Source organism: Gracilinanus agilis, chromosome 1 (assembly GCF_016433145.1).
Source record: "Gracilinanus agilis isolate LMUSP501 chromosome 1, AgileGrace, whole genome shotgun sequence".
Lineage (NCBI taxonomy): Eukaryota > Metazoa > Chordata > Mammalia > Didelphimorphia > Didelphidae > Gracilinanus > Gracilinanus agilis.
In genome coordinates this window covers 180,945,110-180,972,760 of record NC_058130.1, presented here as the reverse complement: position 1 = coordinate 180,972,760, position 27,651 = coordinate 180,945,110, and the positions used below count along the sequence as shown (strand labels likewise).

Here is a 27,651-nt window from a genome sequence, read left to right as displayed (position 1 = left end):
AAAATAAGGGAAATACATGAAGGGATGAAAAGAGAATAAGACTAATACATGCCATTATTACATTTTTAAAAATAACAGCCACAAAATCAAAAGAAAAAAGTATCCAAGTAAAACAAATGCAAGGGTACCTTAAAAGCAGAGAACATGTTCATTTACATATAGAATTTACATATTTTAAATAAACTGTAAACAATATGGATTTTGTGTTTCTGCACATAATCTTTTTTATGTGTTTTTATGTTTAGTTAAATTTTTTGTGGTGGTAATGGCCACTACACAATAAATAAATAAATTAAAAATATTTTCTCGATCATTTTTATAGCATATGAAACACCTTACTATTTTATACCAAGGAATATCTCTTCCTTGATAATTATTTTACAATTTCCTTATGCTCATTCCTTGATCAATTTATTCTTATTTTAGTGAATGTGCTTCATGTGAATTATTCTGAGTTAAATGTCTGACCATTCTGTCAAAAGGACATCCTTCCAAAATATCAGGTTCCTAATTTCAACATCGTCCTAGACTTTTCAGTTTCCCTCTATCCACATATCCAATCAATTGCCCAGTTTTGCCATTTCTACGTTCACAACTTCTCTCTCTCACAGTCTCTTCTCTGTACTTATATAGCTACCATCTCAGTTCAGAACTTTATCCCCTCTCACCTAGATTTTGTAACAACTTCTTAATGGGTCTCCTTGTTTGAAGTTTCTCACCATTCCAATCCATCATATGCACTGGTGTCAAAGTAATCTTCATTAAGCACAGACCTATGTGACCCCTACTAAACCATCTCCAGTGGCTTCTTCTAGGCCAAAATATAAACTCCTGTTTATCTTTTTAAATGTTATACAACCTCAATCAAATGTTTTCCAGCCTCAGGGGACATTACTGCCCTTCCAGCACTCTGTGTTCTGCTCAAACTAGCCTCTCTGTTCTTTACTCATGTAATTTTTTCTCTCATCTCCATGCCTTTGCACTAACTGTTTCCCATCCTGGAATGCCTTCTTCCCTCTCCTTTCTCCTCCTTCAAGGTACCTCTCTTAAGATGCAGTTCAGCAATTGTTTCCTTTAGAAAATCTCTTCCCAATTTCCTGCCAGCTGTAATATTAAGACTTCCTAAATTACTTTGTATTTAACTATATTGTACATAATATTTTTTACTTTATATTTGTTCTACACATATCTAATATGCACTACTTCCTCTTCACCCATTAGAATGTAAACTAATTGTAAATAAGGAGTGTTTCATTCTTTGTACCTGCAATATTTGTATAAATCCTTGGTCCATATATGTATTGTCCAGACCTTTGATTTCATTTATGAAAGACTCACTGATTTAACTTTCTTCACCCACAAAGATAAACAAATGTTTTGCAGTCTGGTCTTAGAGAGCTATTGGAGCATTGTATATTATGTCCAGGGTCATTCTAGCCAGTATATGTTAGGGACAAGACTTGAACCTCAAGTTTTCCTGGCTCTAAGGCCAGTTCTCTATCCCCTATATTTCTTTTAATATACCTATGCCTAACTCACAAAGAATATTTAAGATTTCTGATATCATCAATATTGATACTTCTTTCATTAAGTCAAATTAAAATTTATCTATGCCTACTCATCTTGTGCAATTTTTTTATTCATATTTTCCCATTAGTTCATTGTTAGGGATTCATCCAGTGTACTGGAATATTGCTTGACATTATTTGGATACTAGCAGAATATACAGAGTATCCTCAGGATTATTCTTTACATTTTCCATTTGAATGCATACCAGTTCTGTGTAGTTCTCCTATTGTAACATGCAATAAGCTATTTACTGTGTCATACATCTGTCTTTATTGCTTTTGAAGATTATAGTGTCACTGAGTTGCAGCAAAATAATAGCAGCAAGAATATATTGGTATTAAAACGATATGCTTTTGTTTAGGGAGTACCCTAGAGTCATTTAAAGAACTGTGATGTTTTCCCAAAATTGCCATCCTTTTCTTACTCAATTCTGAGTTCAGCCTGTTGTCCACTTTCCACTTATGTCTAAGGCATATGTTCTAATAGCTGAATTTTGGTCATCAGTGAGCAGTTATTGAGCACCTACTATGTACCTGTCATTATGCAAGTTACTGGGGGACACAAAGACAAAAATTAAACAGTTCTTTCCATTAAGAAAAAAATTACATTCTATTGGAAATGATAACTTGTGTGTGTATATGTATATATAATCTGTACATGCATATATGAAAATTATTTGTATGTATGTATACACATGGACAAATACACATGTATACATGTGTATGTATTTACAGTCATATCTATATAAAATAAAAACAAGATAAAGGTATTTCTTCCATATTGCAACTTTTCCCATCATGGTTTTGCTATATTATGGGACAGCATAAGAAATTAAATGGGAATTTTGGGAAGTTTTACAGAAGCCCCTGGATGGCACATAAAGGCCAACAGACAACACAGAAAAAGCTTAGAAACTCAAAAAATGCATAAAGTATATGTATAGTGTTGTATGATGTCAATATGTTTTATCTTTTAAGACCATAATTAGAGTCTCTTTTTTAAAGTTGCAGTTAAAGTTTGAAAAAAGAATCCAAAAGCCAGCACATGACGTACAAAAACTAGAAATGTAGAGATATTTTTTTAAAGTTGAGCAGTTCATAAGTGCATATAAGGTACTGTGAATACCCCCCAAAAACAAAAGCTTACAAAAGCCTACCTTGTGCAATCAAAGATAAGATTGTTGCATGTATACATTTCTTGGAACAATTTTACAGTAGTAGGAAAGTGGGAATATGGTTGATACCTATTAATATTCCCTTAGTCATGCTTTTTCAGTGATAGTACCTGAAATTTTTTTCACATATTTCATCTTTCCCTTCCTTTGGGTAACTTGAGAAATGATCCTTCAATGCAGTTAGAGACTGCATCTCTCCTTTCTCTTCTCACTCTGCAACAACACCCCTAGTTCAGGACTTTATTATCCTTGTTTGTACTACTGGTATAGCCTCCTAAATAGTCTCTGTGCAGGCAGTTTTTTCACCCATCTAATCCATCCTCACTGTAGCTGCTAAATTGATACTCCTAAGTGCAGGACTGGCCACATCAATCCTCTACTTTAGTAGCTCTCTATTTTCTTTAAGACACTACAAATCCAGCTTCAACCTATCTTTCCAGGTTAATTCCACATTACTTCTGCCTAGTCAAATTTGTCCACTTAACTGTTCCATGTGCATGAAATTCCTTTGCCTTTCTTGGCATTTTTTCACAGGTTGTCTCCCGTGACGGAAAATGTATGACTTTTGACTTCCACTGCTTAGAATACTTTCCTTCCATCAATACTCAGCTCATATGCCACCTCCTACATTAGACCATTGTTGTTTCTCTTGATAGTATAGTCCCTAAATTACAGGTATTCCAGCTGCACCGTGATGTTAGGGGTATGGTGCCTCTGTGATCTGGTAAATCTGCTTAAATTTTTTAAACTTTGCTTGTGTCAACATGGAATCTAGAAACCCCAAACTTATAGCCTGGTAAGATCTGATGAACCCCTTCAACTGCCTATTGTGCTAAAGTCACTTGGCTTATGCTTGGCCCCACCTGACTGGGATTATCATTTACCTTAGGGTCCATTATTCAGTCTGAAACTGCTAGCCTGAGATGCCCTTCAGGGTAGATTCTCATGGGAATAGGGAACAAGTACAGGCTTTGGGGTCTCCATCTTACAAGTTAGTCCTACAACTTGGGGTTCATCAGATCTTACTAGGCTACAAATCTGGGTTTTCTAGATTCCATGTTGACACATTCTTACCAGAGAAATAATACAGACTTCTTTGACTACTCAGGGAGACACACACACACACACACACACACACACACACACACACACACACTCTCACACTCTAAGTATTTTACATATACATCTGTGAATATAAGATGGGATTTAGAGGAGATTTAATTGTTTATTGCACATACATTAAGACTGGACAGTGAGAAGGTAAAATCATCAGAATTCCCTTCAACTTACTTTCTCTTAACTTATATTGAATATGCTTTAGGTTTTAGAGAAGTTGGCAAATCTCACAGAAAGTTGTTCATCTTCCATTGAACTTCCTCATAATTTGAAATAAAGACATTTATCACAAGTAGCAATGCTACAGGGTATTTTTGCTTAGAAAAATTGTTAGATGTTAATTCATAGCCTACTAGTGGTAGAAAGGAAAACTGCTGCTTTTGGTCTGTGATGCCAAAGTGGGAGGGGGGAATCTGCTAATGTGTTTCATTTTACGAAGAACATAGGCTTCACATAACACTAGCCATAAATTATATAAACAGCTTAAAAAAATAAAAAGTTTTGTGAAATAAAACTCAAATTTCATTTCATTCAGATTTGCTCTTAAAATATTTAGTAAATGTAATACCTAATTCTGTCAAGTACTCTAGACTGCCATTTGTTTATCTCAGCAACTCACAGAATAATGAATGCTTTTGTCTGGACAATGTAAAGTGTTTCCCCAGCCTTGAGGGGCTGGAGGGGGTGGGTACTGAGAGGGAGAGAGAGAGACACAAACACCCCCTAGGCAACAATTTTTCTTCTTCTGTATTAGCCAAAGCTTCTCCTTTAACAACGGCAGGATTTATTTTTAACTCCTTGGCTCAGTGTTTGTCAGATGATTCTGGCCGTCAAACCCCTTGCTGAAACACCCCAGCAGAGAGGAAGCGAGAATGGCTGAGGAAGGGGGTTGTCTGGGAAAGGGGCGGGATCTTGAAGCTTGAGCGGGGGTGCGCACGCATTCTCTCTCTCTCTCTCACCAGCTCAGCCTCCCAGTCTGGGAGAGGGCTGAGGGTTCTGAGCTGAGTGAGAGTATTTGCGGGTTGAACTGGGAATTAAAGGGTAATGGCTGCTTTCAACTGCTTAAAGACATAATTGCTCAATTATTGGTATTTTGTGAAGAGGAAACTGGGACCCAAGTATTCACAGTGCAGTTTGCTGCTGTGTGGAAAATTAATCTTTTCTTCTTTGCTTGATGTTGCCATTCTGAAAGCACCTCTAACCATGATCGATAGCTCCAAGAAGCAGCAACAGGGCTTCCCGGAGATTTTAACTGCTGGGGATTTCGAACCACTGAAAGAAAAGGAATGCCTTGAGGTGAACAACCAGAAAAGTCTTAAGGAAGGTCAGTCTATGAATGAGGCCAACCTGAGAAATAATTTCTGTCAATCAACCTTCACATGGCTATTTATTGCATTGTTAATTATTTATATTTATAAGCATGTACCTCTATTTTCTTTGTAAAGAGAAAATGATGCTACTAATGGTAGCTCTACTAATTATTTACCAAAGAATATTTAATGAGTTTGTACAGTAATTAATCTAGTAAAGATACATCTTAAATCAGTGTTTAATTTTAAAAATGTGTTAGTCCATTTAGAAATTGTGATGTCCTCTTAAGGTTTTGGGGTTTTTTCCCCTCATAAAGTACCTGCGTTAAAAAAAAAGAATGACATTTCATTTTCAAAATTAGCTTAGATAACTGCTTCTTTCATCTATAAGTAGTGTGATGAAAATTTTTTTCATTTAATATTAGTTATTTTTCCCCCACAAGAGGCAAAAATTTCTTATCAATAGTCTCAAAATTCTTGCAAACTGTATAGTGTTCAGCTCATAAGCAAAGCAAAGAATCTTGGTGAGGAGGCTACAAGTTATACTTTACCACTATGATGATAATTGATAATCAAAAAAAAACTATTGGAACCTTTGGCTTGCCATTACCAGTTGAAGGTAGAGAGGGTTGAAATTTAAGAAATACAAAAGCTCCTACAGAAAATAACAGTTGTTTCTGAGTTTGAGACATAAAAATCATTGCCTCCCAATTTGCTCTAAATTAGAAAAATAATTTTCCAGCCCTTTTTGAAAAAAAAAATTGCACTTGTGTTTCATCTTCTTTGACTTCCTGCCATCAGCCACCCCCTCATCTCCCCACACACTCTTGCTCATCTAATACAAGCCCAGAGATTAAATAGCTTTGGTTTTCTCTTCCAAATTAAGAACTTCAAAAGACAGAATGTTTTGTTTGAGTCTTAGTATTTGTCAATTTAGAAGTTATTATTATTGAAAATTTTTAAATAAAGGTAAGAAAAATTAATTGAAATTAGATCTTTAAATTCCTATTGGACTGTTTGAAAAATATATAGGAACGTCTAGATAGAAACAAATGTATTATGACAGTGAAAATAGCAGTTGGTAGGAACACAACAGTCATGTTACTTCTATTCATAAGAAGTAAATCTTACTTTAATTCTCATTATAAATACACTTTCAATAACATTTTCTGCCACAATAATTAGCATGGGAAACTTTTTAAAATATCATTTGGGACTTTTGAAATATTACTACTATTAAATTTAATCTCTTATAATTTACATGAAGTAATAAATAAATTACTTTGCTTGGAGAAATAAACAAGGAGGAAAACAAACATACCTGCAAAACAGGAAGAATAGGTGACTCTAGAGAAAGAATAAAAGGAAGCTATTATAGTAGACAATATTGGAGAAGCACAGAAAGCAAGTACTGGGGAATAAATGATAGAAAATAATAAGAAATAGAAAAATATGGTATAGCTTCTTACATTTACATATAAACATATACATACAGAATAAGTCTAGCCTGTTTTTTGCATAATATGTGAAAAGTCCCTTTTAGGATTATTGTTGTCAGCTAGACTTCTGGCCTTAGCAAGATAAAATAAAAATTATTTTTCTTTCCTGTATCTCTTTCCTCCTTAATCTGAAGGTTTTTTCTTTCCTATTTATATTTCTGTTCTTTTTTTCTTTAACCGTAACATCTGCATTTTATAGTCTGTAAATATTTGTAGAGCCACAAATAAATTTAAGTCTCTACTTATTCTGTTAAGTTAGAAGGGAAAGGAGAATCTCTCTTGCTTTGTGTTTTTTTACTCTGACATAATCTTTATGTATGTTAAGGCATATCTTCTTACAATTCTATGTTTGCTAACACAGAACTTAGGTTTTGCTTAATGTCTTAGTAGATTATTTTGCTTTCTACTCATATTATTATACAGAGGAAACATGAGGGGAAAATAGTTGTTCCAAATTAAAGTTCACAGTGATGATATATATCTTTATAGTTGATAAAGGAGCTAAGAAAGAGTTTCATTTGGTTTTGTCCAGACCTGGAAAAAAAAAATCACACATTTAACTAGTCATAAGGATACCCTCGGGGCATCTGGGTGGCTCAGTGGATTGACAGCCAGACCTAGAGACAGGAGGTCCTAGGTTCAAATATAACCTCATACACTTCCTAGCTGTGTGACCCTGGACAAGTCACTTAACCCCCATTTCCCTTACCACTCTTCTGCCTTGGAGCCAATACACAGTATTGACCCCAAGTCGGGAAGGTAAGGGTTTTAAAAAATAAAAACAACAAAAAATAAGGATACTCTCATTTTCTTCATCCTTCCATATGCAAAATTGGATTTCTATAGAATTTGGTGTGATAAGTTCTAAAAGGAGAAAATATGTACTCATTGAGTCAAACAGCAAAGGCTATATATAGTCTATAAAATTAGAATAAACCACTATAGATCTTAACTTCCAAACTCTTAATTTTAAATTGTATGGCTAATTCTCATTCAGTCATAGAGTTAATCCATATGTGAAAATAAAAGTTATTATTATTTAGTCATTTTCAGTTATGCTGGATTCTTCATGATCCCTTTTGGGGTTTTCTTGGCAGAGAAACTGAAGTAATTTGTCATTTCCTTCTCCAACTCATTTTATAGATTAGGAAACTGAGACAAGCAGGGTTAAGTGACTTTCCCAGTTCACAGCTCTAACAATTGTCTTAAGACTGGATTTGAACTCGGGTCTTCCTGACACTAGCTCCTGACACTCTGCACTTCATTACCTAGCTGCCCATAATTAAAATTTTAAATTAAAAAAAAAAAGCTAAATATCTATCTATAGACCTTTCCCCTGCTGTCTCAATAACAGGTCCAGGAATATAATTAATACTATACTGTTCTTAATGGGGGATATTTTAAAATAAATATCAGTTTTGGACTAGTTTCTAGAACATTTTTACTTTACTGAATTTTTATGAAACATTGTTTCATGTTCTTCAGCTTCTTTGGTGGTAGGAGGAGAGAAATATGGCAGTGTTTCCTAATGCTTAGTCAAGTGTATAGATCTACCTTTCTCTGATATCTCTTTCCTCTTACATGCATACATGTAATCTTGGAACTCCCACTTCTCGGTGCATTTTTGCTTTGACCTGCCCTGTGCCCCCTTCTCCAGTCACCTTCAGGTCAACTTGGTCTTTAATGAGATAACTAGGGTGGGGAAAGAGAGCTCCCGGGACTAGGGCAGAATCTCAGTACAGGAGCAACAATGACCTGGGTGCTAAACCTTGCTGAGCCCAAGTTTTTTCTGTAAAATGGAAATAATACTTCAGCTACCTGGCTCATGGGGTATGAGCTATGAGTAAAGTTCTTTATAAATCTGTTTTTTAAATATTTTCATTGATATCATTTATTTCATCTTTATTTCCAAATCTTCCTTGTTCCCTACCCAATGAACAATTCCTTGACATGAAGAATATAAAGAGGAAAACAAAAGCAGCTCATTAAAACCAATTGACATTATTGCATCTGACTGTATATATATGGTCCCCATTCATAGACCCCACCATTGCAGAGGCCAGTGAGGTACATTTTCACCAATATACTATAAGGCTAAACTTGGTCATTATAGAAGTTCCACCTTAATTGTTTAATCTTGCCATTTTTGCTCTAGTTGTTGTGTATAAGTGCATGAGGCTGAGGGTGGGGGTGAGCAGGGTCCTATTTACTCTGCATCAGTCTTTCTAATCTTTCCATGCTTCTCTGAATTCTTCATATTTATCATTTTTTCTCTTCTGTACATTCCCAGATTGTTGGGTATTTGTTTTCTAGTTCGTTATCATAAAGAAAACTACTATATTTTTATATATATGGAACAATTCTTTTTGTTTTTAATCTTAGGGTGGGAGAGGAATAAACCTAGCAATAGGATCTCTGGTCAAAGAGGTATAAATTGTTTCAGTTACTTTTACAATAGTAATTCCATATTATACTCTAGTCTAGAACATATTGATCAATTCACAGTTTTACTAACAGTGTATTTTACTTAGCTATTTTCCTTCAGTTTTTCCAATGTAAAGAGCATGAGTTGTTAGGTAATGGAAGGGGAACAATAATAATAGCTAGCAATTATAGCACTTTAAGGTTTATAAAGTACTTTGTATAAGTTCTCTCATTTTGTCCTCATAACCCTGGGAAGTAGGAGCCATCATTCTCTCCATTTTATAGATGAGGAAACTGATACAGAGAGGTTTGGTAACTTGCCTAGGATCACACAGCCAGGAAGTAACTGAGGCAGAATTCAAATTAAGGACTTCCACACATCCACTGTAACACAGGCTTCCTTGGGAAGAAGGGGAGAAAATGAAATCTGGAAGAAGATTAAAAGGAAAATGGGGAAAAGACTGGCCTTTCCAAAATATTGATTAACATGAAGAAAGAACATAGATAGGGACTCCTCAGGACCAAGATTTTTCCTTAGAAGTTTACACTAGCAGAAGGCATATGTCTACAAATTCTTTACCCTGAATACCTTATTGTCCCCATAATCTTGCTTCTTGATAAGTATTCCTGAATCCCAATTCTATATCCCAGTTCTTCCCTTCTTCAATCTATCCATAACTTTTTCTACCAGCACTAGTTTAGATTTTTTTTTTTTAACCCTTACATTCTGTCTTAGAATCAATACTGTGAATTGGTTCTAAGGCAGAAGAGTGGTAAGGGCTAAGCAATGGGGGTTAAATGACTTGCCCAGAGTCACACAGCTGGAAAGTGTCTGAGGTCAGATTTGAACCCAGGATCTCCCGTCTCTGGGCTTGGTTCTCAATCCACTGAACCACACAGCTGCTCCCAACACTGGTTTAGATTTAATAAAATCCCTGTTCCTACTGTCTACCAGATGAGAAAAGAGAGTTGATGCTGGTGCTGGAGAAATATCCTATCATCCATGTTGGAACTTTGAACAGATCTTCCTAACAAAAACTCATCATTATACAAGAGTTGATTCTTTAGTTTTTGATCTAGTGCCACACTTTTGTAACATTATAAGTTAAGCAGGTTTTAATGGCTGACTTGTGAAACTAAACACCACTTTATATATAAAGGAACATGTATTCTTATTTCTAAACAATTTACAATTTATAGAATACAGGCTGCCTATCTAGGTAGAGAAAAAAGAATTCATTATCAGTTCGGTACTAATTGTACAGCATAAATATCAAATATTGGTGAATCTTACCTTTTTATCCCTACGATATGGTTGTTTGTTGTAGGTGTGACAGACAAGAAATAAAAATGTGTAACACTAGTAGGTTTCAAAAGTTTAGATAATATTGTTTGAAAATATTAAGTAATTCCCTTTGGAAAGTTAGAAGGGGGCACATTTTAATTGCTTTATCAAGCTGTGTGTTACTTCAATATTTCTTCAATCTATAATTTTATCAATATGTATACTTTTCCACCAATGCAAATCACAGCCCCTATGTAACTTAATAAACGTTCTTCAAAAGTTACTTCAGCAGAAAGAGTAATCATCTTCCAACCAACCCGGTACTGAGTGTTTCAGAACTTAGCCAGCGTGATTCTCATATAACAGCCTATGGTTGAAACCTTTTCAGCTTTGTATTATCAGCCACAGTTGCTGTCCCCTGAGATTGCCTTTACTTCCATACCCTAATTAGTAAGAAATCAGAGTGGGACATTAGTGAGAGAGCCTTTCTGTAAACCATACCATTATCACTTATCCTTCAGTATTCTTGATTCTTCCATGGGTCTCTGATCTCACCAGTGTGTGGTAATTGCCTTCAGTTGTGTCAGTTACAACTCATTTCACATATTCTGTGTGTAAATCTTGCCCATACTCTGCCATAAATTCTTATAAAGGGGGGCCCCCTAACATTTTAGTGACTTTCTAGATCTCCTAACATTGTATAAATACCAATGGAGCATGTAGACTGTCCATTGATTATATACCATATATCAAGTTATACTGTTGCTTCATGACTGGTCTTCCTCCCTTACTGTCATGCATCTTTCTGATGATATCCTTTTTACCACTTCTTTGTAATTTTTTTATTGATAATATGCCATAACCAACTAACACCCACTCCACATGTAGGTGATCTGTAGCTTTAATTCCAAGATTCATATTCATACCATATGGCAAAAAATACACTGATATTGTAAGGGTGGATCTTCATTTCAGAAAAATGTTTGAGGTCATTTCAAACTGTGTAATTTTCCAAATATGATCCTAGCTATTATATTTCTGTTATTTAGTTCTGGGTCCAGATCACTGTCCATGCCCTGGTATGTCCAATATTTCTCTAATTAAGCAATCAATAAATATTTATTACTTTGTGTCAGACATTTTGCTTAATGTTGGGGGTGTAGTTATAAAAATACAAATACCAAAAAACTGCTTCCCTCAAGAAATTTAAATACTATTGGGTGAAACAAATACACATATAAGTAAATATAAAACGAATGCAAATTAAGTACAAGGCAGGTTTTTTTGTGGGGGCAGGTGGTTGGTGGAGGAGAAATACTAATAGACAAGAGAAACAGAAGAGATCTTATGGTAAGAGGTGCTTGAGTCTGCTGATGAACCAACTATATAGATTGTCCATCCAATTTCATATCATAATTTGGACAAAATAGGTATAATTCATTCACTTAGTTTTTCCTATTTTGTCTTTTAAGTGATTCTAGAGTTCACTTAGAAGGCTCTTCAGAATTCTAGGGCTTGATGTAATCAACATAGTATCACACATAAACCTGAGCATCAGGGGGGACCTCACTGTCCATACAGAATTCCTTTTTCACTTGGACTTTGCATGAGACAGCCTCCACAACAGTGGAAGGTATTTTTTGGCAAGAATACTTCTCCCTGTTTTATACCTCTTTTTAAAATTAATAATAAAAGAGTTAGTGAATGCATTCTTTCATCTTTCAAAGAATTTTGTGTGATTTTCACATGTAGAAATGAGCATTTGAGGCATTATTTGGCTCTATCAGATGTTTTAATAATAAACAAATCATAATAATGTGTAATATTTGTATAATACTTTAAGATTTCCAAATGCCTGTCTCATTTGATCCTCATAGCTGTATAAGGTAGGCGTTGTTATCACCCCACTTTACAGATGAGGAAACCAAGGCCAAAAAAAAGTTTGAGTGACTAGTTCAGGGTCACATAGACAGGAAGTGTCTGAGATAGGATTAAAATTCATGACTTCCTGACTCCAAGTCAGCATTCATTACCTCTTCCTTCCTATTAACAGTGAAAATAATCATATGTAGCTTAAATTTTTCCAAATCTATGTTTTCATTGAGTAAAAGAACAAGTTATTTTTTATCCTAAAGAATGAATGGGTCAAAGAACAAATAAAAACAATCAACAATTTCATTAAGAAAAATTACAATGAGGAAACAATATACTATAATTTATGGCGTGAAGCCAAAGCTGTATTTAGGGTAAATTTATATCTCTATATGTTCACATCAATAAAATAGACAAGTTATTTATTTGCTACATCAGCAATATGGAATCTAAGTTTGTTTTAAAATTTTTATTCTCATTTCATATCATCCTCTAAACATTTTCTTTCCATTTTCAAAGTGAGTTTGAGGGGAACGTGATTTCCATTTCCACAGCTTAAAAAAAGGATATGAACAATTCAAAGAAAACTAACAGAAATAATCTAAGAATCAGTTCTCCACAACTAAAAATTTTCAAATAGAAATTGACTATTTGTTAGGGATGTTAAAGAAGGTATTCCTAATCCTTGTTGACCCTGGGACTCCTCTACTTTTTGAGAGGATGAAGCATCATTTAAGAATTTCCTCTCCTCTCAACAGGATGCTAGTTCCAAGAGTTCTTTGCTATAAACCGTTTCTCTACCCACAACAATGGCCAGCCACTGCCATCTCTCATGCCATATAGTTCCTTCTTTTTCTGGAGCCTATTGGTTCCCCCTCTGGCACCTCTTTGCCATTTTAGCTACTTCCTGTTCATGGCTGGCATCTACAGTGAGAGACTTCAGGGATTTTTATCTTTGTTACTTTTCAGCTATGCACACAGTAAAACCAGTTTTTGCTGCTACACAAGTAAATGAAGTAAAACCTGGAAAATTTTCCAAGTTTGTAGTTATTCCTTAGTAAAAGTATCTAAAAAAAAAAATAGAAGACTATAAAAGTTTTAATTCGGCCACTAGGAACAAATCTCTCATCCAGATCAGAAAGCTACAATAATTATCCATGATTTTTTAGCTGTTATATCTTAACTCGCAAATCTTGAACCAACCTATTCTTGTCGCTGTTTAAAACAGAACTCTAATAATGTTGGATATTTCTGTTTCATTGTTGAATGCATTTTTATTCCAGGCTCTTTTGTAAAAGTTGCATGAAATAGTTACTGAACTTTTTGCATAAATCAGATTTATCATTTAGAAAGTATTAAGAAAAGCATAAATATCTCCAGTCGGACTATCTACAGATAAATCATCTAATATTTATCCATCTAGTTCTGCTCAGTTTCACCAGGAGGTATTTTATTTTTACAATTTTCAGCTAAGTAAAATTTTGGTTTTTAAAAAATGTGTTAATGCCATTTACAATCTAATATGCTTAATTGATTCAATAATGTTCATGCCCATTATAATTTCATCTTTGGAAGCTTAAGTGGATCTCAGATTTCTGGCTCAAAAGTGATACCCTTTCATATCATTAAAACTTTAGCAAAAATAAAATGGGAATTTTAAAATTCTATTATTAATTTAAAGGAACATGTTCCGTTTTTAACAGTTTCTTCTAACAGAAGCCATAACTACCCACAGAGTTAGCAAAGTATCATAGAGCTATATGATGAAAATAATTTTTTGATCAAATAATATATAAAGTAAAGATTTAAGTAGGTCCAAAATACGCAAATTATGGAAATAAAGAAATTATAATTCTGTTGATATCTTAATTGTTCCTCCTTGGATTTCATTTTTGTTATTAAAGTGTAAGTTTTTTAGATATTGCAATTTCCTAATTATTTCTAATTTATCCTTTTATGTCACTATCTGAACTATTGCCTTTCATTCTGGGTTCTAAAAATATTGATAGCACATGAAAATTATTGTCTAAAATAAGTCTTTTCACTTATATTATCTAGTAGTTAGATTTACTGTAGGTATTTATGTGCCTTTTCACTTTTGTTCCAGTCAAGAAATAGTGATGAAAGTTTGTTTAATCAGTACAGATAGCACAGTTCTTACAGGACAACCATCAACTTATTTTTGGCTTCTTTGCATTCCAGGTTTTGTGATTACTTCATGCTACTTTGAACTCTGTGATTCCATAATTAACAAAAGAGATTCTTGAAACTATAACTTCAAATATAAGATTATCATAAACTTCTAGTGCTTAAATTTTGCCTTTATAATCTTTATTGTGTGGGTTTTTCATGATGTGAAAGTTTAAAAAAATTTTTTTACCTATCTTCTCTCCATCACCCAATCCCAACCTTTCCACTTATATTCCTTTGCCTTGTTCTCAATTTTTCTGTAATTTTTCCCTTCTCTCCCCAGCCTGCCCAAATTATCCCCAAGTTCACACTACATGACAAAAAAGGTGAAAAATAAGTTTAGTGTGGTAGCATTAGAACTACCATTTATATAGCACTTCTTTTGGTATTTGTACAGAAACATATTATTCAAAATATTCCAAAAAAACTTTGCCAAGTGTTTTTTGTATAAGATTTCATTTGCTCTGTCTACCCTACTTGATATTTTAATATGATATGCTCTGTTTTTAGAATAGACTCAGATAGTACCCATTGAAAGTCCATAATCAAAGCAAGATTAAGGTATTCTCTGTGTTCATACTGTGAATTGAGCTACTTCTTTATTCTAAAAAAATTTTTTTTGGAAAAAATAAATGCTTTACCTTTTTCATTAGCAATTCTGATATAAAATTAATATAAGTGGCAGTATTGAATATGCAAGTGTTCTATTTTTGGCACATTTAATATTACAAAGTAATAGAGGAGATAAGAAAAGGAATTTGTATTGATTAAAATAAATTCATTATTACACTATTTACTACTATAATGAGCTTTAGAAAGAATAGCCAAATGAATTATTCCAGTGGATTTAGTCTTATTCTATTTTGATAAAACTGACAGAGTTCAGAGCTAACTAGTGACTTGATTGACAACTCTATGAATGACTCATTTTCTTCATTATATAAGTTGCCAGTAAATGAGATGCAGAGATCTTGTCAGTTGTGATAGGATAGGAAACAGTTGTGCCTGTCTTCAGTGGGTCCTCTTCTTGCAGTGACATACCACAGTAACATAAAGTGCATGCTCTGGGTATTTTCTCTCATAGAACTCATGGGCTTACACTAATTAGCTCTATTCCCATTTTACTCCGTTACCGTTATAAACAGTGGAAAGCACATTTTGGTGATGTCATAATTTAAGCAAGTAAAATTGGCTTGTCTTGGGAAATGAGGAGGTTGGACTAAGTGATTTCCAACTCTTAATAGTCTATGACTATGAGGCTCCAGATTGCTACCTAGGGCTTATTCACACCATGCCCTAATAAATGTAGCTTATTCAACATAGCATAATACTGTCCTTGAAAGTGTGAGGTTGTTAATCCATTGAGTGCTTTATTTATGTTTCAGAAAGTGATAGCAATGAAGGTTGGGGAAAAAATCGTGTTCATATACCAAGGATGACTTTTTTAAAGAAAGAGGAGTCATAGATAGAAATGTTATAACACTTTATGAAAATGACAAGTCTCTCTACTGGCTCTACCATTTGTTTTTGGGAAATGTCAGCATTATTTGTCCATACATGAATAATATTTTCTAGTACTAAAACCCAAACAATTAATTATATTAACTTTTTATTTAGGAGATAGTTAACTATGTATATTTCCGATAAGATAGAGTGCCATTAAAGGCAATTTACTGTTTCCATAAATATGCTTATGAAAAAGATCATTTCAGTTAGAGATTTCTGCTTTGTAACAATAGAGATAAAGGGTTTTATTTAGGAAGAAACAGAAATTTTATTAAATCTTGTTAGACTACAAACATTTCTAATATTTAAAAGTCTCTAAACATGTATATAACAACAATCTATTGATACATGTAGTAGATTCTTGCTATGTACTTGCAGGGAAAGTATTTTTTATTTCCTTTTAAAAAATCTGTTGCACGAGATGGAGCAGAGCAAAGGTGAAAATGCCACTGAAAACCATTAGAATAGCCCAGTATAGTTTTGTAACAATCTTCTTTTAATGGTCCCACTAGAAAAGTATTAGTTGGTTAATTGAAAATGAATTCTAGAAATGCTTATTACTGGTATATACTAAAAGTTTTTCCCCTACATTCAAGTCTCTCTCTTTTAAAACTCCCATGTCTAGTCTAAATGCAGAAAAATTTTGTAAAGTACTAAATTTCTGCAGGTTCAAAAACTATTTTGGCATTATTCCCTTTTTTATAGTATTATTTACTAATAGTAATTCTTTTTTTTTTTAAAGTGTGATAGTTAAAAATTCTACTTTGGCTTTCTCTCAGTCCTCGTCAGGATTAAACTCCCAACCAATCAATTTCTAACTACTTAACACAGTATCATATGATTTATATCAGACAGAACCTTAGAAATAATCTAATCCAACCTCTTCATTTGACAGTTGAGGGAACCGAGGCCCAGAATGATTTATTCAACATATTATAACTCATGAATAGCAAAGTCTTTGTTTAAATTCAGATTTTCTGATTCTGAATATAGCACTTTTCCCACCATACTATATTACCTAACTCTTTTTTTTCTCCCTGTGACTCCACCTAGGCAAAATTAGTCACTACCACTTTTCCCCAGTTAAATGTCTCATGACTCTTGGTTTTTTTCTTATTCATAATGATAGTTACAGTACCTGGTGATATCATCATAGTTCATAGTCTCCAAAACACTTCTTCAACATATCATTTGATCCTTAGAATACTCCTGTGGGGCAGATACTTATAAGTATTATTACCATTTTACAACTGAGGAAATGGAGGCTTGGAGAAATAAGATAATTTTCCCAAGATTACACACATACTAATCATTTGGGGTGCTTTTATTCTTCTTGACATCTCTAGTGCAATCTGCTTACCGGCTTGCCCCCTCATTCTCAACAGGCTTCAATGATGTCTCCCTGTTAACAAGAGATAAGACTAAAGACCTAAACATCAGGATTTGGCTCTAACCTACTTTTCTAGCCTTATCTCTCATTGCTTCCCTCATGAACTTTGTGTTCCATCCAAACTGGAATACTCACTGTTCCCCTAACCTGCCCTACACTTTGCTTTCTCCATGGCATTTTATTTATACTGTTGCTTTTACCTACACATATACCCCAAATTGTTTAACCTATCAAAATACTACACATCTAAAGCTAGGGTTTTTTTTTTTGTGTGTGTGTGTGTGTGTGAAGCCTCCCCATCTATCTTCTTTGTACCTCAGAAATAAACAACAATCCTTCCTTTATCTGTATTACTTTTTTTCAATGTATCTAATAACAGATTTCTTAGCTCCTTGGTGGGAGGGACATTTTATCCAATATATTTCATTCATTTATTCTTTCAGCATATATAGTACAGTGTCTCCTACTAGCAATTCTGGCACTTGGGACAAATAATTCTCACATCAACTTTGTAATTTGTAATGTGAAAGCAATACCAAAAAAAAAAATAACAAATACAATTGAGCAGAAAGGAGACTTTAGGACATCAGCCTTTGTAGAAAGGATCAGAGCTCCTAGGACATTGTCCCATAATGAGGATACTCGGACCACAGTTGAAGGGGGTGAGAGAAAAGGGATAACCAATCTAGTTTGAGAAAGTATGAAAGCTTCTTAGTTCAGCTAATCACTCTTGCTAAATTAACACTAAACTCAGTTCTTTGTTTAATTCTGACAGCTTGAAAGTGCTGTCAGAATGTAAACAATATAAAACTTGTAAGAGTACAATCTTTCAGAATAATTTAAAATTTTTGTATCCTTAAGTTTTTGTTAATTGGGGCACAACTAATGCTTTGCACAGAGTAGGTAAGTACTCCTATTCAAAGAAACGGTATTTATAGAAGAGGACCTTAGAAATCATTGGCTGAAGTGCTAAGAAATGAAGGAACTCTGATTCCAAATCCACTGATCGCTTCTGCTTATCTGTCTTCTAACCATCAACTAATCACTAACTAAAATACAACATATATGTGAATTTTCTCCATAAAACATTTAATAAAACTTTATGCCCTTGTTAATAATGACACTTACCATTTTTATGTTTGTTTATTTCTGTGGGTTTTAATAGGAATAATATAATATATGATATAAATTTGACATAAATATAATATTATTATAATGTTTGGATGTTTGAATATAAGCCCAGAAATTATAAGAACAGTCTTGGCACCTTTTTCCTTGATACCTCACACAGCCTCAATCACAAGTACACTCTTCATAATTGTTCTTTGGTGATGATTACTAATGAATAACCAATCCACTTCAGCTTATGAAAGGTTTAGACCGAAAGAAATACTTCCTTCCCCCCTGCTATGAGAAAATTAAGATATTAACATTTATAATTTTTACTTAAATTTATTCCCTTGAGTTTTGTCACTGCTACCAATTTTGAGCAGGAAATGTACAATTTATTAAAACCCTCATTTCCTCTTGTCAGTAGATTGTTTTGATTGTTCATAATGCCAGGAATAATTGAAGGTATGTAAATGATGCTATTCACCTAAACTGGAAAGTACTAATAGAGCTCTTAATTGTGTGACCTGCAGCATAGCTCACCTTGTTGAAAGTAGTAGCCAGGATCAATACTTAAATCATCTCTTTTCCTTTCTTCTTTTAACAAAATGTTGCTAAAAAGAGAGATAATAAATGAGGAAATCTGGTGTCTCATCTGAAGAAAGGGTTAATAAGAGTAGTTTATTATTATTATTCTGTACAAAGTTTGTACAGAAGTTTTAACTTTTTAAAGGAGTGATTTATACCTATTTATCATTTAGTATTTGCATTTAAAATAAAATATGCTTAGGTAAAGCAAAGCAGCTATTGGAAAGATGCAATAAAAAGTTTACTAATCATTTAGACTAGTGATGGGCAAACTGCGGGCCAGATGCGGCCCCCTGAAATGTTCTCTCCAGCTGTGCAACATTATTCCTGATCTGATGAATACAGTGAGTAGGATACAGTACAATAAAACTTCGAAAGAGTTGCCTTAGAAACAGACTGACAGATGAGCATTTCCTTTCCCTTTGCCCCCTCTTTAAAAAGTTTACCCATCGCTGATTTAGACCCAACATTATTCAGTGAGATTGAGGATCAGTGCCCCAGTGTCAGTTCTGGTATTCTTGCACCTTTCCATTGTCTTCTGTGTGTTAGTCATTTTTAATGCTGAAAGGCTACAGTATCCCATATCTTACTATCAAAACAATACCAGCAAAATATGAGTATTAAAAAGATGGACCTTTGCTTTCATATAAATTTTGGGGTCAGTAAAGGAGCTCTGCAATTTTCCTGAATACAGTCTCCCCCACCCAATCTGCTCACTCCAATCAACTCAAGTCCTTCTCATTTTCCATCTGTGGCCTCTTTCCAAGATATATATTCTTACAGACAAGCTCTGTAGGTTGTTCATACAAATGCATGTTTGTTATTTGGGCAATAAACATTCTTCATTCACTTTTCCTATGTGGATGATGGGGGAAAACTCCTTTGAGTATTATAGATCTTTTTCAGAGTTCTCTGTAAAGTTTCAGGCCACAAGACAATCAGAAAAATGACATCCACAAAGGAGCATTTAGAATATTGTGGATTTTACTTTCCACAAATAATCTTTCAACTTGGACTCCGCACTCTATTGCCACCATCACAATGGAGAGCATACATCTCCCTTGTTTTACTTCTTGTCTAGTGTTTATAATCAGAGAGTAACTGAAAAGAGTTATTTCTGTTATCTTTTCAATGAATCTTAGATGATTTTGATGTATGAATGGGAGACATCTGGAGCGGTAAGGTGACATTTTGCTCTATCAAATCAAATGCATTTTTATAATCAGTTATAAACACAGTAGGAATTAATATTCTCTGCATTCTTTCAGTTAGATGTGAAATGGTTGAGATGTGAACGTTGGATGTTAGGGTTTAAATGGAGCAATTCTACTTCTTTGATGGAGAAAAAGGTTATAATAATTTTTAGAAATCTTTTCCATTTTTTTTTTGTTTATTGTACTCTCCTTTTGGTATTTGAGTGCCCTTGGGATGGCTTTGCTTAGTTAAATGTCCTGCCAAACGTTCTTTAAATGGTTTTTACCCTCTACTGCTTGAGACAGTACTGCTCACAATCATCCATCATCTTTCTATCTTAGATTTTACAGGTTTCTATTGCCTTTGGCAGAGACATCTCTTTCCATTTGGCAAGTAAGCTAGGTGTTTGCTGACCAAGTCATTTTCTGAACTCTTTGGGTCTCTTTGTCGTGGCAATTAATTTACACCATTCAAACTTCTATCTAAAGTTATCATAATCACTGTCATTTCTGTTGTGTATTTCTCATTTTTTATTGTCAGTTGTTTAGTATAATATTGAGTAGTTTCTCTTGTATACTATACTTTATTTTTATTGTTGTTGTTGCTTCCTAGTACTTTTCATCTTAGTTCTAACAAATTAATGTTTTCTGACTGCACAGAAAGCTAACTCCCACATCAGTTATAAGTTTTTTCCTGTCTTTTAGGATATCCATTTCATTTTTTGTGATGTTATTCAATGTTTGCCTAGTCCAGCAACTACCATTTCCTTATGCAAAGAAAGAGTTCATGATATGAAGTTGTGAAGTTTCTATGTAATTTTAGTCTCTTGTGTGTAAAAGTTATTATTTCTGGGTCATGACTGCCTAATCTTCACCTTTTCCTGCCTTTGCATTGAAGTCAAAATGTATGTTGATTTAATTCACATGGCCATATTAAGTTCTTTGTAGAATTTCTGTATCTCTTCACTCTCAGCAACTTAATGCTGATGTACTTTTTTCATGATAGATTTTTTTGCTAATATTTTCTCCTAGTTCTGCAATATATAATTAATGGCCAGATATTTAATGAAATGTCTCATATTGCCTATGGGCATATAGCAAAACCTACTCCATTATCTTCTTTCTTTGCCTCTTTAAGGAGTATCTGTGAACTATCCTTCCTTTTAACTATAATTTCCTTCTTTCTTTGAATTTTATTTATAGCAAGAATGTCAAGGTTGTTGATTATTACACAAGGATATATATCATAATCAGAGTACCAATAGTAAAAAATTCATAGATGATATAAAAACTTAAGTTTTCAATAACTGCTCCCATTTCTACCACTCTGCTACTGTATCTGGAGAAACAGAAAGGCTGAAAAGCCCAACGTTGACATTTTATGTTTTTCTTTGTCTTATTGGTTGCTATCACCAAAAAAAATTGTCACAGATGGCCAGCCTACTGGTGATATCTCTCCATTTATAATTATGTCCTTAGGAAATAGAAATTTCTCTTGCCAGGGCCATGTGGGAAATCTTTCTATCATGGTAGAATCTACCAGAGCTTATACTACACCCACATTAACTTTGAGAATTCAAGGTTACCCCTATACCATGTAGAACCATCAATGCATAACTTTGTAGAGATTTAAATTTTAAAATTTTACAAAATTCAGAATATGAAATACAGATACAGACCATCCCATGAGTGACATAAGTCAGATACCACAATATAGAGTTTTAAGGGACTTTAGGTATATTATCTAATCTTACTCCTTCATTTTAGAAGAAATTGGAGCCAATACAGATTAAGTAATTTGCCTAAGGATTTCTTCCCAACTCTCCCTACTCCTCACCCATTGCTCTCTTGTGATACAGTACTGGCTCTCTGCAAACCAAAATGGTTCCAGAGAGGAACTTTCTCTGTTACATGGTCTACTTGGACAGTATTTGTACCAATGAATGAAGAGCTTTGGAACTACTTGAAGAAACTAACTAAATACTTTAATATTAAAATCTATCACAATAAACTTTACTGATATTAGAAACATTGATAATAGGGGTACTAAGTTTCTGAAACTTAAAGTCATTTAAATAAATACTAAAGACCTTTTTAAAGAAAGTTTTTTTAAAAAGTATTTTTTCAGTTACAATCTTCATTAAGTGTTTAAAGCAACAAGCCTTTACTTTAAAGAATAATCAAAGGATTTCTGTTAGTTCTTGATCAACCATTTGTTCTCTCCACCCTAATCTTTTTTTTATGGATTTTATACCATTATTAAACAGGTGCTACCAGGTAACTTGACTTTAACTAATGATAACATTCTCAAATCAGAGCTAAATTAGTGTGGCTTACAATTTGGGGGTTCAGTTTTTAGGCCAAATATTCTTACTCCTGTGTTCAAACACAAAGGGTAACTTGAAGATGTTAACTTTTCTGAAATTCCTTGTTTTTATTAGTTTAAATTGACTACTTAATGGTATTTGAATAATACGTACCAAGTTCTTGCCCCAAACCTGCCACTTCTTACTGTTACTCTGTGGGCTATCTTCTTTTTTTTTTAAATGTGTTACCTCAGTTATTTCTTTCTTGACTGGACTATTCTTGTGTCTTGAAAATAATCTCTTGCTAGGATTACTTTCTTAGTTCCTTTACCTTGTTTTTTGCCCTTAATATATGCTCTCATTCCTTTGAACTAGTGCTTTTAAAACATTCCTTGTTTCTGTAACTCTGTTGTTGCCTTTGGTCTGCTAAATCTCTGCTAGTAGCTTTCTTTGTCTTTTCACCCACTCATATTTCCACGTTTTATTCTTAAGCATAGCTCAGTCACTCATTAGCACTTTATTTCCTACTGTTATCCTTTAGAATGGAAACCATCACCACCCATAAAATAATAATTTCAGTCTAACTTGTTTATTTCCAGCTAACATGGCTGTATGCCATTTATTCTATTTGCAAATATCACTTCTAACTTGTTTTTGTGTTATACTTTATTCACGTGTGCCCTTGTAAATTCCTTAGGCCAGATACTGTGTATTGTTCAGACTTGCTTAGTTTATAGTCAATTGTTATATATTCTTAAGATGCTGTATGTTTTCTCCTTGCTGTGAAAAGGTATCTTTCTTTGAGCTACATCAGAGAAATACTGAAAACTGTGATTTTAATATAATTATAAAATTATCAGGGTATGTTAACTTAGTTCTTTTGCTTCATATCTAAAATAATATTCCTCATTGGAGAGCACAAGACAAGAGTTATCTGTAATGTACAAAAATATAAACCTTTGTAATATGTAAGTTGTTTTTTTTTTTTAATTTCTTAATTTGCAGAGAGGAAACAAGACTAGTGAAAAAGACCACTTGTCTTGAAACTGGGAGAACCTGAGTTCATTTCTTACCCCAATACCTCTGATTAGCTATATGAATATGGTCATTAACCTCTCTTAGTCTTCTAAGTAACTCTTAGGATTATAAGATGCATTGTGATAGGAGTTTCTTCTTCTGGAAATTCTCTAATACCAGCAGATTTTTAGGTAGAGTCTCTTTACCTAAAAAGTATTTTCCCCATTTAACTTTGTGTTAAACCTTTTCTCCCAGCTCCTTGAAGATTTGAAGTAAAAAATGCAATCAATTAACAAAGATAGGAGGAACCAGACAAAGAAGCATTTGAAATTCAGCACTAGAGAAACTTTTAATTTAAATTTAATTGTTTAAATGGTGGTTCAACAAGTGGTTGAACAAAAATCAATGTATTAAGTGAAAACAGATCCTAAAACACCAGTTTGGTGCTTCAGAGCAGACATGAAGTAGATCAGCTAATACAGTATTACTATAAGTACATGCGTCTGCTTTTAAAAAACCAATTAGTGCTGAAGATTAGATTGGGTTTTTTTTTAACAGCTTTCTAATTTGTCAGTTGTAATTTAGCCAGCGACTCACAATGTTAGGGTATTGTGAAAACATTATATTAGAATAAGATTCAGTTATTAATTAAATTCTTTTCTGAATTTTTTTCTGTTTGTATACTTATAAGTCCACATTTCTTTAAAAGTATAAATATACTTATTTTTTGAACTGTATGATTAAAGAACATACCATTTTATATATATATATATATATATATATTTCATCAAGAAAGAGGAGATGCCTATGACCCTCTTATTATTTAAAATAATTTATGGATAAAGATAACTATTTGCAGTGCTTATTAATGTGACAGTGCCTGGATAAAAAACCTAGGGGTCTAGAATTCAGGCCAGATAGAAAAAAGTATTTCTGGTAAGCACATTATAGTAGGTATAACTTCAGCTCCTTCAATTAAATTCCTTTTATTCTAGAAATCAACAGTTTTTCTGTGATTCTAACTATGGCCATGGTACATGTGCTTATTTGTACAAGGAACATGTATTATATAGTATTTTGTATTGACAGTAATCTATAAATCTTGTTTGTAACAAAAAAATGTTAATATGTGAGTCATTCTTGAAAATTGAGTAGTATAAACTTATTTTTTATTAAAATTGTCCTTTAAAATATCCAAAGGGTGATGAACTCTATTATATATATATATATAAACCCTTACCTTCCGTCTTGGAGTCAGTAGGCAATGGGGGTCAAGTGACTTGCCCAGGGTCACACAGCTGGGAAGTGGCTGAGGCCAGATTTGAACCTAGGACCTCCCGTCTCTAGGCCTGGCTCTCAATCCACTGAGCTACCCAGATGCCCCTTGAACTCTATTATATTAATTAGTTTCTTCAGTACAGGGTTTGTGCTAAAGCTATCTTTTTATTTTTGGTGGCTATTTAGGTGCATTGCTCCTAATGAATGTTTAATATATGTTTAGTGTAATGAAATGTTAAGATTCTTACATAAAGACTTTTTTCTTATATAAAGACTTTTATAAGTCCCAATGATAATGTTGGTCAACCAGTAGTTGGGAATTCTTTTTTTTTTCATTAGTGATGATGAATGTTCACTTGACATGCTCATTTGCTTATTATATTCCTATGATCCATGGCATATACTTGTCTGTGTGTGGCACAGATCAAAGGTAATTGGTTAGTGGGGGATAGAATCTAAGATATTGGCACCAAACAAACTAAGTAACTAGGATGAAAGTAAAGAATGAAGGTATCAATATGCTCCTCTCTCACATGGCAATCAAGCATTCTTTCATGTCTCTGTCATTACCCCATGGCAATATAACATTATTTATCCATATTGTTTAATATATCACTGCTGGTGATATCTATTTTCAGTATGTGTGCATAGATGGAGAAATTAACAGCCAGTAACTGATAGTCACACAAAGTTTTTGTAGTTGTTTGTGAATTTGTCTCTTAGATTTATATTCTTCCCAACATTTTCACTTACATTCATTATTTTATGTCACAGCCCATCTTTGTTGGCCCTTCATTGCATCGCACAATGCTTTGCACATAGAAGATGCACAGAAAGTTTTAGTTAAATGAACTGACATGTCAGGGAAATGATTGTAAAATAATATTATGTTGAGTAATACTGATTACAAGACAAAATGATTTCCTATTGCTTAGAGAAAATTTTAAGCAATATAGATTTAATGGAAAGATCACTTCTTTATCTTCAGATAGAACTACATCTACTTGTAATAAACTATAAAAATTTTTGTCTTAGATGTAAAAACGGAATGGTAGCTTTAAAATCTCATGTCATTGTTTGTTACTTTAATAGATTCATGATATGTCTACATTTATCATTTGTTTTTAAATATAAAGTAACAGTGTTTCTATCTGATGGTATATGGTTAGCTAAGTTAACCAATGTACAACTATAATCTTTTTTCATTTGAGATAATAAAAATAGTAAGTGCCCATGACCAATGTTGGAAAACCATATATAATCATAGGAGCAGCACTGCTCATGTTCTGTAAATGTGCTAAGTAACTGAGATACTTCTATTTAGTTACATTTGTAATCACAAAATGGCTTTTTAAAAGTATCTTTCCATTATCCTTTCTTTTTTGTTGCCTCCATTCTTTTCCTAAGATTCAAAAGTCACAGTGAATCTGTTGTCAGAAGTTCCTCCAACACAGACTTCTATTATCAAGCTTTTGGAGGATCATTCCCTATTTTAAACCCAACTTGTTCTCTCCCTCCTTTTTCCTTTCAAAATTCTTCTTTTGTTGGATATTGCCTCTTAAATTCTGAAAAGTATTACTTTGTTTTTCATAGCCAAATAGTAAAACCTATGGCCATTTTGGTGCCACCAGTTCTAAAGGCCACTTCCCAATATTATTTTTGTTCCCAAATAAAGTATAATGGGAACATACTATCCCCAGTAAGTCAAAAGTTATCAGGAGAGAGATCTTCATTCTGGAATACAATCAAAGTATTCCAAAACATTTTAACATGAGAAGAATGTTTCAACAAATATAACTTATTTTCTTTGGCCATCTGTCATATCTGTGACCAGCTAGCATCCTTTTCTATTACCCTAAACTGGATATCCATGAGGGTTTATAACCCTAATCATAGACTCATTGAATTTAGAATAGAAAGGACTTTAATGGTCATCAGATCCAACTTTCTTATTTTGCATAGAAGGAAACTGAGACCCAGAGAGACCAAGTGACTAGTTCAGGTAAATAAATATCAGAGCCAGAATTTGAAACCAGATTGTCTGATTCCAACCCAATCCTCTTATATGCTGAGACTTAAAAATGAAACATGAACAGATACTACCTAGTATTTTAAAAACTATTTATGTATAATGGTCATAACAAAGTAGCCAGTTAGTTACTTTACTCCCAGTCATCCAGGGGTGGATGGTGGAGGTGGCTGCTCCTTTAAATTGGGAGTCATTCATCTGGAGTATCTTCATGGATTTATCCCCTATAAGAGGAGATGTTTTATGTGTTGGAAGCAAGATCTGGTTTTGGAAATATAGCCAGGAGGTCAGGATATTTTTTTTAAAAGATCCTTTAAAACTACTCTGTTGACCTCAATAAATCTCTGCTTCGGTTGTGATTCAATATTGTGAACCAATATCTTAAGTTAATACTAAAATTTATTTGAAGTTCTATATAAATTATAAGAAAATTATCTTCCATAAGTGCCTCATGTTTTCTTCTTGAAATTAGTTACTTTTCAAGATCAAAATGTTATGAAATGCAAAACTATTTGCTGAATAGTCATGCTCTTAAAGGGTTTATGTCTCAGAATTAATACATTTCTTATTAAAACTGCTTTTATTGGCTAGAGTTCTTAACAGATTATTTGGAGTCTTATTAAACAAAATTGATTTTTTTCACTTAATGGCATACTTAGTATTCTTAACTAGTTCTCAAGGTTTCTTATTTTAGGCAAAAGTGATAAATAATTTTATGAATTCTTTAGTACTTCCAGAATGGAATGTGGTATTATCTCTATGCAACAATAATTAAAATTTAAGAATTCACTTTAT

General features: G+C 33.4%; 1 protein-coding gene across 4 annotated transcripts in view; it reads left to right on the top strand.

Annotated features, from left to right (window-relative positions):
• Window positions 1–27,651, top strand: part of MRTFB (myocardin related transcription factor B) — a 155,210-nt gene that overhangs the window by 40,882 nt on the left and 86,677 nt on the right. The window contains exon 1 of one of the 4 annotated variants that reach the window (XM_044659139.1): window positions 5,063–5,183. The exons of the other annotated variants lie outside the window; for them this stretch is intronic. Coding sequence (XP_044515074.1) covers window positions 5,063–5,183 — 121 coding nt within the window. Of the gene's footprint in view, window positions 1–5,062; window positions 5,184–27,651 lie in introns of those variants that run through there. 4 annotated transcript variants of the gene reach the window in all.